Source organism: Stenella coeruleoalba (assembly GCF_951394435.1).
Source record: "Stenella coeruleoalba genome assembly, chromosome: 6".
Lineage (NCBI taxonomy): Eukaryota > Metazoa > Chordata > Mammalia > Artiodactyla > Delphinidae > Stenella > Stenella coeruleoalba.
The window spans coordinates 73,897,236-73,911,982 of NC_137151.1; the positions used below are offsets into that span (position 1 = coordinate 73,897,236).

The 14,747-nt window shown below is 38.7% G+C and overlaps 1 protein-coding gene across 1 annotated transcript in view; it reads right to left on the reverse strand.

The window, feature by feature from the left end:
• The window catches only part of TTN (titin), a 283,020-nt gene that overhangs the window by 173,095 nt on the left and 95,178 nt on the right, over positions 1–14,747 (reverse strand). The window contains exons 79-99 of the mRNA XM_079924045.1: positions 14,429–14,707; positions 14,056–14,334; positions 13,676–13,954; positions 13,249–13,536; positions 12,818–13,105; positions 11,282–11,563; positions 10,783–11,061; positions 10,080–10,361; positions 9,685–9,963; positions 8,878–9,165; positions 8,488–8,766; positions 8,096–8,374; positions 7,728–8,006; positions 6,843–7,130; positions 6,419–6,706; positions 5,577–5,867; positions 2,384–2,671; positions 1,698–1,790; positions 1,292–1,577; positions 327–510; positions 31–120 (exon numbers count right to left, since the gene is read on the reverse strand). Of these exons, the coding sequence (XP_079780171.1) occupies positions 31–120; positions 327–510; positions 1,292–1,577; positions 1,698–1,790; positions 2,384–2,671; positions 5,577–5,867; positions 6,419–6,706; positions 6,843–7,130; positions 7,728–8,006; positions 8,096–8,374; positions 8,488–8,766; positions 8,878–9,165; positions 9,685–9,963; positions 10,080–10,361; positions 10,783–11,061; positions 11,282–11,563; positions 12,818–13,105; positions 13,249–13,536; positions 13,676–13,954; positions 14,056–14,334; positions 14,429–14,707 (5,468 nt within the window). The remainder of the gene's footprint in view (positions 1–30; positions 121–326; positions 511–1,291; positions 1,578–1,697; positions 1,791–2,383; positions 2,672–5,576; positions 5,868–6,418; positions 6,707–6,842; positions 7,131–7,727; positions 8,007–8,095; positions 8,375–8,487; positions 8,767–8,877; positions 9,166–9,684; positions 9,964–10,079; positions 10,362–10,782; positions 11,062–11,281; positions 11,564–12,817; positions 13,106–13,248; positions 13,537–13,675; positions 13,955–14,055; positions 14,335–14,428; positions 14,708–14,747) is intronic.

Genomic DNA, 14,747 nt, shown 5'->3' on the forward strand with positions numbered 1-14,747 from the left:
TCATTTTGTGATCAGCATAATTCATTTTACCTCTGTCTGTGACAGCCTTTGCTGAATAAATGATACAAGTTCCTCAAATTCCTTTTCTTCCTTCTCTGACTTCTCTATTTCCTCAATTTCCTAGGGAGGAAAAAAAGCATAAGTATTACATATGGAATAAAATTTGAATTAGAGGACGAATGATTATATTTAACCTCCATTTTTGATGCTGCTTAGGTTATATTAACCATCTTATACAACTGTAGGGTTCTGGAAACTCAAAAGGCGTATGTTAGACGTTTCAAGTGTGAATTTTTAAAGATGATACTATATGTAAAAGATCATACCAATCTATGTGTCTCTTCTACTTGACTTTGCTTTAGCATTTCAAATGCTTGAAGAAGACCCCGGAAGTCAGTGATTCCATACATGCGGGCATATTTTTCATATTCTTTTGGATCAATATTTTTGAGAAGTTCCAGGATATCAATTTCCTCTTCTTCCCCAGCTCCTTTCTTTAAGGCTGGAGTCCTAAATGAAATAAGAAATAAACGTGAATCACCTGTCTTCTACTTATTTTGAATTGTCTATCATCATTCAAAGATTATAAATGTAATAAAATTTTTTCCACAAAGGAATAGTTTTGTGTCCTTTATTTAAGAACTACTAATTTTACCATGTTAACTGTGAAACAAACAAACAAAATTGTGGGTTTGGAGGTGGAGTGGATTAAGATCAGACTATAGTCACAAAGTATGGAATTTTGATCAAAGAGTTTAAGAAAGGATAACAAAAATATTTTTGTAAGCTTTACAGCAAAAGAGGCTAATGAAAGAATTATAAGGAAAAATAATAATAGCCATGGAAAGCATCACTAAAGAATACATATATCATGAGGAAAATATGTAGAAATTAAATGTTGATTAATTGATTAACAGTGATGTTCAAACATAATTGGTTTTGAAATTATTGGCAATTATGGAAAATGTTTAAAATGGTTGATCTAGAAAGCCATTCAGAGCAAGAGAAATTACACACAGAAACAAAAATTTCATGCCTAGACACACAGGTTTCTCTACAGGCCATTTCCTTTGTTCAAAATTTTAATAAAAATTCACCTCATTCTCAAAAGTTTCTCAAGATTATTCAGAAATTGATGTTAATGCACCACTAACTTCCACTCAAATACTGTGTATTTGCTTATCTGTTTCTGTTAAAATGTCTATATGCTAATGTTCTTTCACAATCTGAATCTTGGAGGGGATGGTCCATGAATGGAACATTACCGTGCATGGTACTTTATTGAACTTACTTTTTCAGCATGGCTCTAAGATCTCCTTCAATTTTCTCTTGTTGCTTCCTTTCATCCACCTGTAGATTAACATTACTTTCAATTTCACCATGCTTGTTAAATGCGACACATCGGTATAATCCAGAATCGGTTTTTGTGGTGCCTCTGATCTCCAGCTTTGCTTCACCATCTTTCTGGTGGATAAAAATTCGACCTCCTTGGCTCAGTTGTCTCCACTTCCCTTTTGTCCACTTAACATTTGGAACTGGATCACCTCCAACTTTCGCAATGAATGTTGCAGTGGTTTCTAAGGAACAAAGAAAACAAATCAATAAAAATTTAATTTTCCAAAGCCAGTTTTTCTGAAATGAAATCAGCAGTAAAATGTACAAGACAGATGAAGATGTAATTTTCATGAAGTACTTACTTTCTACAACTCTCATACTCTGAGGTTCTGATATGAAGAAGAGTTTTCCATCTACTGCTGCTTTCTTAGCTGCTGGGACGGCAGCTGGTTTGTCTAAAACAACACGTTTATATGTTTTTTAAAAAAATCACAATCACCTTCAAATTGTAATAAATAATTTCCTTTGAAAAACAGGCTTTAAGAATATGGCAATGTTACAAATAGTACACACTCTATATAAGAGTGGACTATAGAAGACAAAGCAGTTTCATAGATATTTATAACTAGTTGTAGCTATTACATGCAGATTGAACTGCAATCACATTAATCGCATCAAGTTTTATATTTCTCAACTTGGTTTTATTATATAGATTTCCTTTAGGGATATGGTATCAGGCTACCTTATGTCACATTATTACAGGATCATTTTTGGAACTCCACTTAGTTACATCCTTTTGGATATGGTGAAAAAAAGGTCAAGAAGTGTGATGGTGAACTTGGGGTACTTTCAGAAAATTTGTGTGGAAATTATTGTCACTAAATCACCTAATATTTCAATTATAATAAGGAGACTATAAATTGCAAATGAGCAGTAACTGATAATTCTAAAAATCTAATTCCATTCTTACTTAAACTGTAATAAGCAAATAAGCAAATAAACACAAGCAGTTGACTTCATCCAAATAATAGTTTTGAGGTGTCTGTACCTTTAATGGTCACTTTTGATTTGCAAGTGTCACTTCCAGCCACGTTTGAAGCTTTACACACATAATCTCCCGCATCTGCTTTAGACACATCCTTGAGTTCCAGCACAGCAGTCCCATTAGCAAAGCTGAAGCTGCATCTGTCTGAGGGCTTTATTTCCCTGCCAGCCTTCAACCACTGGATCCTGATCGGTTCTGATCCCTGGACGTGGCAGCTAAGCTGCACGAATTCTCCTTCACTAACTGTTACTGGAGTAGGGTGCTGATCAAACACAGGTGGCTTCTTAGGTGCTAGAATTAGAAAGGGATTTTCATGAGGAACATAAAAACAAAAAAATATTAAACTCCAGAAAAGAAACAAGTTTTGCCTCTAACAGGTAGCACTGGTTGCTATAATAGAACTGAATCATGTGCCTTTGTCTCTGAAAGCAATAGTTACATGTGTTGGATTTTATAAATAGAAAAAGGTTTAAAAACAAGCAAAGAACAGATGCCATGCTGCCCATGAATTACCCAAGCATCTGTGTTTTGCAAACATTAGGCACTGCAAACACTGCACTGGCCGTTCCTATAAATTTCGATGTCATATAGCACACCGTTGATTCTCTCAAACCTGCATGCAGCTGTATTTTCACTGAACCCTAAAAACGAAGGGCCTGTTGGAGAACTCTGCTCATGATATACAATGTTTGCTACCCTCTGGGAAAGAAAGCCAACATTTGAGTAACCGTGAGCCCACATGTTAATATGTGATTTTCTCTTATGATCATCTGTAGCTATTATATGCAGCTACAGTAGCATTTAAAATCCAACGTTTGCCCAAAGGAATGAGGCGTTGAGGCTCAGTGCTCAAATGAAAACCCGTGAAGAAGATATCAGTAACATGATGGGAAGGCCATGTATAGCTTGGTGTTATGTAATGATTTTATTGAATGGTTCTGAGACCTACATATAAGGAAAATAAGCAATATTCATGATTGCAAAGTTGAAAACTTCTGATATCTATTCATTTTTAAACTCTATGGATAAAGAGCCTCAGAATTCTATAGAAAGTATTTATCTACTCAATGTAAAACCATCATGAATCGTTAAGCATTCATTCTTCATTTAACTAAATGTTTTAAAATTCAAACGCATTTAAGTACTATTGAGTGATGAAATTAGAATTATAAAAAGTTAACTCAATGATATTAGCTTATTAGTAATCTTAATCTATTGATGATATTAACCTACTGTCTGTGCACCCTGACATGGCCAGCTAGATCATCAGAGTTGGTAATTAACTCCCAGTTGTTCAAGGAAGTTAGACTGAAAGTGATTTTGATGAACTGCCTCATAATTATATGGATGAAACAAATGGGACCTAATGAAACTTAAAAGCTTTTGCACAGCAAAGGAAAACATAAACAAGATGAAAAGACAACCCTCAGAATGGGAGAAAATATTTGTAAATGAACCAACTGACAAAGGATTAATCTCCAAAATTTACAAGCAGCTCATGCAGCTCAATATCAAAAAAAACAAAGAACCCAATCCAAAAATGGGCAGAAGACCTAAATAGATATTTCTCCAAAGAAGATATACAGATTGCCAACAAACACATGAAAGGATGCTCAACATCACTAATCATTAGAGAAATGCAAATCAAAACTACAGTGAGGTATCACCTCACACCAGTCAGAATGGCCATCATCAAAAAATCTACAAACAATAAATGCTGGAGAGGGTGTGGAGAAAAGGGAACCCTCTTGTACTGTTGGTAGGAATGTAAATTGATACAGCCACTATGGAGAACAGTATGGAGGTTCCTTAAAGAGCTAAAAATAGAACTATCATACGACCCAGCAATCCCACTCCTGGGCATATACCCTGAGAAAACCATAATTCAAAAAGAGTCATGTACCAAAATGTTCATTGCAGCACTATTTACTATAGCCAGGACATGGAAGCAACCTAAGTGTCCATCAACAGATGAATGGATAAAGAAGATGTGGCACATATATACAATGGAATATTACTCAGCCATCAAAAGAAACGAAATTGAGTTATTTGTAGTGAGGTGGATGGACCTAGAGACTGTCATACAGAGTGAAGTAAGTCAGAAAGAGAAAAACAAATACCATATGCTAACACATATATATGGAATCTAAAAAAAAAAAAAGTTCTGACAAACCTAGGGGCAGGACGGGAATAAAGACGCAGACATAGAGAATGGGCTTGAGGACACGGGGAGGGAGAAGGGTAAGCTGGGACGAAGTGAGAGAGAGGCATGGACATATATACACTACCAAATGTAAAATAGATAGCTAGTGGGAAGCAGCTACATAGCACAGGGAGGTCAGCTCAGTGCTTTGTGACCACCTAGAGGGGTGGGATAGGGAGGGTGGGAGGGAGACACAAGAGGGAGGAGATATGAGGATATATATATATATGTGTATAGCTGATTCACTTTGTTATACAGCAGAAACTAACACACCATTGTAAAGCAATTATACTCCAATAAAGATGTTAAGGAAAAAAAAAAGAAAAAAAGTTATACGGATGAAGCCATTATGGTTAGAGGATCAGATTGAGAAGATCTCCTTAAACAATACAGTCTATTTCTTTGCCTCAAGCTATGACTGTGTATTCATAACGATATGCAACATCTTTCCACCCATTTTTTTTTCTTTCTGAGCAAATTTTACACTTTTGTATGAGGTTAATATTCATTTATAGGCTAAAAGCTTTGGGCAATATATGTCAGGCAATAATCCTTTAGAAATATCTTTAGAAAAGAGAATGTTTCAGAATGTGATAGAACTCATAATAAGCAAAGGTAATGCAATATTCAATGATGAAAATTTTTAAAAATTTCAAAACAAATGTGCCTCATAAAAATTTATATGTCACTTATGTATGAATTTCAAAGTAGACTTAGACTTCTAACTACCTGAGAGAATTTCGAGATGTGATTTACAAGCTAAGGTACAGTCCATTTATTATATGACACCTACTTTCCTGGGCCACATAATTAAATTACAACTAATGTATATTTTTTAGTAAACATATGTGGAATTGTGGCAAGCCAATTAAATAATATATATTCACATCTGTTATAACTTACTTGGTCGAGATGTCAGAAGAAACACACATGGCTGTCTAATAAGGCAGTAAAGAAAAACACATCATGCCAGGGGCTCTGAAGGTGACTTACCTTTGATGACGACTGAAGATGTACACAGAGCAGAGCCTGCATCATTCCACACTTTGCACGTGTACAAACCAGCGTCGTCCATGCTTGCCTTCTTGACTTGCAGCAGAAGTGTGTTGTTCTTGAATGTGATTTCACAGTTAGACGTTGGATGGATCTCTACGTTATTTTTGTACCAAGCGACAGAAATAGGCTGGGAACCAGCAACACGGCCCTCGAGTTTGAAAGAGTTCCTTTCTGTTTCTTCTACTGTCTCCGAGAGTTTTTTAGTGAAACTTGGTGGAATTAGCCGCTCTGTAAGAAAGTTCAAGGATATATGAAGTGGAATCCAGAAGTAGGTTACTAATAGGAGGCTTTTCAAGAAAGAAAAGTCATATTTTAAGTTCAAAGTCAATGCTGACCAACTGAATACACCATATCAGTGTAATGTTCCTAAACATTTTGGCCTCTTTCCACAAGCTTATTTTATTTTTAAATTAAAACAATTTTTTAATTTTACATTGGCATATAGTTGATTTACAATACTGTGTTTTTTTTTCTTTTATTTTCACAAGCTTATTTTAAACTGTTCTCTGATTTATGGGATGGATGATAAGAATAACTTATGGTCATTTACAGAACCAGATATTTGTAAAAAAAAAAAAAAGAAAAAAGGGGGGGAAGGAGTGGTCTTAGGGTTATGTAGGATATATAAAAACTTAGAGAAGTACAGATTTTAAAAGATCACCTTTTCTCTAGAGAAACTTATTTCTTCTGAAACATTTTTATGTCAGTGGTTTAAAAACGTGCTAAATTTCATCTGTCCTAATAAAACCGCACCCTTAGGATGTGATATACAAAGATACCTTTTATATTGAGCTGAGCCATGCAGGAGTCCTCTCCCACATCATTGACAGCATAGCACGTATACTGTCCAGAGTCTCCTTTGTCTACTTTCAGGATTGTCAGGTGGGCACTGTTTTCCAGATAACTAATCTGATAGTTTCCACCACTTTGGATCTGTCTGTTGTCTTTGGCCCAGGTGACCTTTATTGGTTGTGTCCCAGTCACATGGCACTCAAAGTCCGCACTGTCTCCCACCACAGCATCCACAGGGGCAAGAGGGATGTCAAAGAAGGGCGGGTTCTTCCCCTCTGAGAGGAGAGCAGAAAGACATGGTTTCAGGCTCCATACCTGACCATCCCAGTTCACACAAATCATCCTCCTCTAATTTCAAATTTGGTTATAAAAAATTTAATTACAGAAATAGAAATTTAAGAATCCACACACCTGTGAGAATGAGTCTGGCACTGGAAGAAGCAGAACCTATAGGATTTGTAGCTGTGCAAGAATACTGGCCTGCAAAACTCCGATCTGTTTGAAAAATATTGAGAGTGGCTACATTATCTAAAAATGATGTTTGTACATTGGGGCCGTCTTTCAACGGCTTGCCATCTTTAAACCAAGACACCGAGATAGGTTCTGATCCACTGACAGCACACTCAAAAACAACTGGCAGCCCGACCGTTTCTTGAACATCTCTCAACTGTCGAGAAAATGACGGTGGAAGTTTTTCCTCTGTAGGAATAGAATTAAAGTAATGAATACTTCTGGACATTTTGAATTTACTGAATAGTCTTCTCACAATTATTGTTATATAAATAATGGGATTCCTATAAAAATATCAGGAGGTCTTCACATATCCTGAATTAACTTGGAGTCAAAGAAAAGCAGGTAAATTTTTGGAGCAAAAGTTTTACTTTGATGCCACGCTGACGCATGGTAGGTGTAAAAATATGTAAGCCAGCAGAGAAACTGATTGGCTTAAGGTACATCTCTGGCATGTAGCAGATTTTCTTACTTTTTAAGACTGCTTTCTAGCAATCTGCATGAGACACCCATGGGTGGAATTTAAAAAAATATGGTTACTCATTTTTCTGAAAGATTTAATTATAGAGACAAATGATGACATGATCCTTCCAACTGAAGATTAGTCATTTTATCTCTCTCTGTAAAGGTGATCAAAAAAGAGAAACTGCTAATTTGTAGGCAGAACTACTTAAGAAGAAAGTTTTGCATTTGGGAAGATTTTTCCTAAAAAGAAGACCCTCGCCAGATATTTTAAATCTTGTTCAAAAGAAACACATTCATTCACTTAAAAAATATTGCAATCACCTTGAACAGTCAGGAAAGTTGATGAAGAAACTTCTCCCACACTGTTTTCAGCCCTGCAGATATATTCTCCACTGTCATTACTATCAACCTGGTTGAAAACCAGTGTAGCAACATTGTTCCTAAAATGCATTTTGTAGGTAGTCGTGGGTCTCAATTTCGTATCTCCTTTATACCAGGACACCCCAATTTCAGGGGTCCCAGCAAGTTGGCATTGCAAAGAGGCAGAATCTCCAATGGTCACCTTCACAGGCTCCAACTGCTTGACAAAATATGGTGGTTCTGCAGCCAAGAGAGATAACCAGTCATGAAGGAGACATGCCAGGATGGTTATTTGTATATAAAGACACGAACGTGCAATCATAACACACCTAGTATCAGGATTTGTGCTGAACAGGAGTCTTTCCCGGAAGCGTTTTCAATGTAGCAGTTGTACTGTCCTGCATCCTCCACTGTGCTGCTTGGAATTTCCAGGATTGCAGATTTTTCAGTTGTGGTTATATGACACCTCTGAGAAGGAGTTATATTTGTGCCATTTTTCTTCCATGTAACTGAAATGGGAAGAGTTCCAGTATACGTGCCCTCTAGGATCAGGGGTTTTCCTTTCTCTAGGCTGTAATCATTGAGCTTCTTCACAAATTTGGCTGGGGCTGTAGCAGGCAAATTGAAAACATGAAATAAAGCACATACACACACAGATACAGGCACACCTATTACTTCATGTATATTAATTGTAAAAATGCAGAATGGCAGTCAAACAAACCTTTTACATACAGATGTGTTGTACAAGAAGCTTTGCCAGCTTCATTACTAACGATGCAGGTATATTCTCCACTTTGTGATGTATCTACATCAAACAGCTCCAGTTCAGCAACTGAATCCTCCAAAGACACATTACATCTGTCCCCTGGTACTAGTTCACTGCTACCCTTGAACCAGCTGACACTGAACGGGGGTGTTCCTTTTACAAGGCTTGTGAAAGTTACATTTGCTCCAGTTAAAACATCCATGGGATCAGGTTTCTGAACAAAAGATGGTGGTTCTAAACAAAAAAGCACATACCGGAAAAAGTTTACTACTTTTGAATTCTGATGACAAAAATGTTGAATAAATAATGAAACGCAATTCTATTTCGCTGTTATTTTTAGCTGACCTCTCACAGTCAAAGGAGCACTACACTCATCAGAACCAGCCACATTAGTAGCTATACATGTGTAGTCGCCGGTGTCCGAGTCTTCCAGCATGTTCACAGTTAAGGCACAAGTGTTATCCGTCAGGGTGGTCTGGTACTTCCTTCCACTGCTGATCTCGTTTCCTTCATGGAACCAGGAGACGGAGATTGGAGGTGACCCATAGACTTTACACTCCATTACCACTGAGGAACCAGACAGACCATTTGTCTCTTTCAATTTTCTTGTGAATGAAGGAGGCACAATTCGGTCTGAATGTGATAAAAATCAAACAAACAAGGACATCAGTTATAAAATGATTTGAAGAGAGAATTATTGTCTTTTTGATGGAATATGCCTAGATCCATTTGGCTCTTCTGTGAGGATATCACAGAGTTCCCAGTGGGGTCACACCATGGAAAGCCTTGAGAATCAGTGGACAAGACGTGCTAGTTGACTTATTAGGAATTTTGGTCTCTCTTTGCTGTGAATCATTATGTGGAGAATTACTCCAGCATAAGTGACAGTAGAAGACTACATATCCTTATTCCTTATCCAGAGATTAAGTGTTATTCCTACCACCCTGAATTGTGGAAATTCCTCCAAAAGAAAGGGATAGAACTTTTGGACTTGGTTTTCTTCTAACTCTATAGGTCTATTACCTCTGATTTTGCTGATTCAGAGGATGTCAGACTCATGTCATGCTGTAGAATGTGGAGTTTCTTATACACACGTATGTAAACCAGGAACTATACTATAATAACAGTGAAACAAAAGCCCAACCAACCAACCTGAAACATGAACTGAGGCTGTGCAGCTGTCTTTGCCCACAGGGTTTTGCACCTCAAAACTGTACACCCCACTGTCACTGGGGGCAACGTTAATAATCTTAAGGCCAGATATTTTGTTGAAGAAGCTGATTTTGTATTTGCTATCACTTGTCAGCTCTTTTGCATCCTTAAACCACTTAGTAGTGAGTTCGGGTGTGCCAGTGACCATGCACTCCAAGGTACAGGTGTCTCCCGTGGTCACTTTTATGGATTCTGGCTTTTCGACAATTGCTGCAGGCTCTGGAACGAGATGTAAATTGTTTTCAAATGTTAAAATCACATTGAAAAACTAAAGAAGACACGAGTACTGGTAAGTGCGTGCCTTCTATTCATGATGACATTCTATCTGCACTAACCGAGGATGGACACCGTGGCGAAGCACTCTTGCATTCCGGCATCGTTTTTGATCTGACAGGTGTATTTCCCGGCATTGGCTGTTTCCACTCTTGAAAACTGTAGGGTTGCAATGTTTTCTGAATAAGAGATCCATATATTGTCACTTTCTCTGACCATCTCCCCCTTGTCTTTGAACCACACCACGGAAATGGGCTCAGTGCCTTCAATAGCAGCCTGAAGCCGAACTTCTTCACCAACGATGGCAGAAATGTCACTGGGCTTCTTCACAAATCTTGGTGGTGCTGATGAAAAAGAGGCAAAATCAGGGATTTAAAATGTGTGGGGCGATGGGTATTTCCCTCAAAGCTATGAATGTTAGGAATCAAACTGGTGATCATGTGTTGTTTCTATTTCTTAAAGAAGAGGCATTTTTGGTGAATGGGAGCAGAGGTGCATGAGAGTTTGTACTAAGCAGAAAGAGTCGAACATCTTGGCCTCTCTAGCTTTCTAAATCCAATCAAAACCTCCTGGGAAAATTGTCTAAAAGGGTAATTAGTAGGATTTAGAAATGGGATGCGCACTAACTATAAAAGGATTTAGAAAGGAGAGAGGGGAAAAGTACAAGACAGCTAGTGGTAAAGGATGGGGCAAGAGCTGAGGGGCCAACAGGGTATTAAAGTTAGAAGGAAAACTGTAAGCAGAAGAGGATGGAGTCACTCTAACCTTTCAGAGTGATGGAACCAACACAGGTGTCTCCCCCCACGTCGTTCGTGGCTTTACACTGATATTCCCCAACGTCTGCAGCACTGACGCTCAGGATGTGAATACTCGTCAGGAAGTTCTCAGACATTATCTTGTACTTCTTGCCACTCCTAAGTTCTCTCTTGTCTTTATGCCAAGAAACTTGAAATGGGGGGGTGCCCTGAAGCTCACATTCAAGGTGAACATCAGCTCCTTCCAGTGTCTCAACGGGACGAGGCTTTTTGCGGAAAACGGGTGGTTCTAAAATTAGGAAAAAAGGAACATTAGGATGTGTTCTGTAACTATGTAGTTACAAGTAAGAATCAGTTTTCCATTCCACCATAGAGAGAGAACACTACACTCGATTTTCTATTGTGTCCTTTAAAATTTTTAGAACCTCGACGGAGAGTCAAACAGGGAATTGAGAGGACAACTAGGAGGAAGTTAACGTGAAAAACATGAAAGAAGGGTAGGAGCTGACCTTTAACTTTTAAGGTGGTGCTGCTGCTTGCTCTGCCCGCTGCGTTGCGGGCCTCGCATGTGTAGTCTCCGCTGTCTTCTACACTGAGAGCGTGCGTTTCCAATACCGCCACCGAGTCATGGAATGACATTCTGAATTTACTGCTCTCTTGAATTTCAGTCTCGTCCTTATACCATAAAACTTTGATTTCTGGAGACCCTCCTACTTTACATTCATATCTTGTAGATTCACCTTGTTTCATGATTCTTGAAGGTTCTAGCTTCTTAATGAACCTGGGGGGTTCTATGGAAGCAAGACAGAAAACACAAGGGAAGAGAAGGGAAGACACGTATAATTCAGGATGAAGTGAAAAATCAAACAGAGAGGTCTTTAGCTCTGGAAGACAAATTTATTTGCTGCGGTTCAAGGAAGAATAGTTAGGTGAAACTTAACTAGAAAATTCCTATAAAATATATTTATTTTTGTAAGCACCCACATCAAATATTATTGCAAAAGGAAAGAGGAAGAGACATTTATCCCTTTTGTGCAATCCTCCTACCAGCAAAAGAATCACTTTGTGCAAGATCACAGTCAGAGTGTGTATCTGTTGGTGAAATCACACTACGGTTTACAGGGATTTGAGAGAGTTTGATTACTTTCTTGTACGTGAACCAGTGCAGGACGGTCTATTTCCTGTGGCTGCAAAGATATCAGTTATGTACCATGAAGAGTCAGAGTAGCAAAATTGGGTTAGATATCTTAATGTTTTAAAGTGCTATTTTCTCTTATAGGCCTTAAATAGATATTTCTTCAACCTTCATAATATCCCTTTGAAGTGGGGAGAGCGATCGCTTTCTTCATTAACTCAATCAAAAAATTCAAGTTTAGGGAGATAAAAATAATTAGCGATATATCACAGAGCACGTGGGCTGCTAAATCTAACTCTGTTTTAATTTGAAGTTATTTATAAACTATCACCATTAAGACCCTTAAAAATGCTCTCATGGGTTAGACCAGCAGCTCATTGAGTTAAATGTTTGATTTCTGACCACAGCAGCCTTGAACATGCTACAGAGAGACATGGTTGCCTTCCATGATGTCAGATATTGATGTACTCCCCAGTCCCCTGGCTTCCATTGTTATTTAAGTGGAGCTAGTAGAGGAAAAGAAGTTGACACAATCTGACTCTTCTTGAAGGGCTTGATAGTTTGGGGCTCTGCTAGCCCCTCGAGGAACAAAATCCATTAATTTATAAACTAATGTGGAAAGTAAGTCATTCGAGACAACTTCCTTTTATTGTCCTAAGATAATTTCTTTCAAACTTGGGTTTTCTTGCAATTTCAGCCTTTGAAAATGGACCTTCAGTCCATGTTTGACCAGTTTTATATTTTTTTAAATAAACATTATAAAAAACTTGCTCCCACTTAGAAGACCCTGGATCTATTCAATCACTTCCAATTCCTAGACCATAGTCCTAAACGTATCTTTCAAGCACACGCTTTCTCCTGTATTTTCAGATGTTGAAATGAGACCTTACTATTTCACTTGAACAAGTACCTTGTACACCCAGATGAGCAGAACAAGAGTCTTTTCCAGCGACGTTGCTTGCATAGCAGGTGTATTGCCCAGCATCGACTTTGCCTACTTTGAGAACCGTCAGAGTGGCAGTATTTTCAACCAAAGTCATCTTGTAGTTGCCTCCAGGGCGAATCTCTCGGTTATCTTTGGCCCAAGTGATCTTGATTGGTGCAGTTCCAGTTATGTGACATTTAAAAGAACCACTTTCTCCAAGAGCAAGATCTACTGACACAGGCTTTAGATCAAAGAAAGGAGGCACTTCATGGTCTGAAAAGAATGAAGACCAACATGGTGACTTCAGTTTTCATGCTCCCAGACGTGGAGCAGAAACTAAGTGGCACCAGACCTTTGGTGGCCCGGAGCAGTGAAACTGCTTTATGATGAAGAGGGTAATGTGATGAGCTACCCACCTAAGAGGATGAGCTTCGCACTGGATGAAGCTGTCCCAAGAGGATTAGAAGCAGAGCAATTGTACTGACCAACATGGCTCTGGTCAGTTTGCAAAATCTGAAGAGTTGCTACATTATGAACAAAAGATGTTTGCAAATTAGCATCGTCTTTCAAAAGCACCCCATCTTTGTACCAAGACACTTGAAGAGGTTCTGAGCCATTGATGCGACATTCAAATGCAACTGGGAAGCCAAGGGTCTCCTGAACATCCTTCAGTTTTCTTGCAAAGGAAGGTGGAAGTTTGCGCTCTGGAAGGGAGTCACAGACAATCCTTATTTACAAGAGAGAAAACACCCGCAGCATACTTCAACCCATTAACATTGTGACGTTTTTAAGAAAGTGGATCTGTCAACACACAGCAAGACTTGTTAGGAGAACGATCATCACCTTTGATAACGAGCACAGCTGAGGAAGCCACTGCCCCCACGCTGTTTTCAGCCTTGCACGTGTATTCTCCCACGTCACTGGGATCCACTTTGTTGATTACTAAGGAGGCAACATTATTTCTGAATTGCATTTTATACGCAGGAGCCGATCGTAGCTTTGTGTGTTCTTTATACCAAGAAATTCTAATTTCTGGGGTTCCATCCACTTTACACTGTAAAGTTACAGGTTCTCCGATGGCTGCTTCCATGTGTTCCAGAGGCTCAATAAAATAAGGTGGTTCTGAGGTAGAAAGGATGGTAATCAATCAATCATACTAGCTAAAAGAGGATGTATTAAAAGAAAGAAAAGAGAGCAATAAGAAGAGGTAACTGTCAACATACCTAAGACAGATACCAGCGCTTCACAAATATCTTGACCGGCCTCATTTTCTATGAGGCAACTGTATTGTGCATAATCCTCTATTGTGCTATCAAGAATTTCTAGGATCGTAGATTTTTCCGTCATGGTAATGCTGCAATTCCGAGATTGTGTAAGGGGGAACTCATTCTTCATCCAGCTCACCGAGATGGGAGGTGTGCCGGTAAACGTGGCCTCGAGAACGATGGGGTTTCCTGTCTCGACGCTGAAATCAGCCAATCTTTTCACAAAGGTGGCTGGTTCTATAAGGAGAAAACAGCAGGGCAGAAGTGGCATCTTCAAATAAAGAATCAGAAAAGAATGCTAAAGATACATGTTTTGGAGAAAAGAGCAAACCTTTCACAAAAAGATGCGTGGTACAGGAAGAACTGCCAGCGTCGTTAGCCACGAGGCAAGAATATTCCCCGCTTTGCAATGGCTCCACCTCAAACAATTCCAGTTCTGTGACAAAATCTTCCAGAGAGATGCTGCATGACTCCCCTGACACGAGTTCCCTGCTGCCTTTAAACCATTTGACCTTGAAAGGCGGGGTGCCTCTAATGACACTGGTGAATGTGAGGCTCATTCCAGGGAGAACTTCCAAAGAATCAGGGGCTTGTTCAAAAGATGGTGGTTCTAGATACCCCAGGAGTGGGGGAGATCAAGAGAAAAAAGA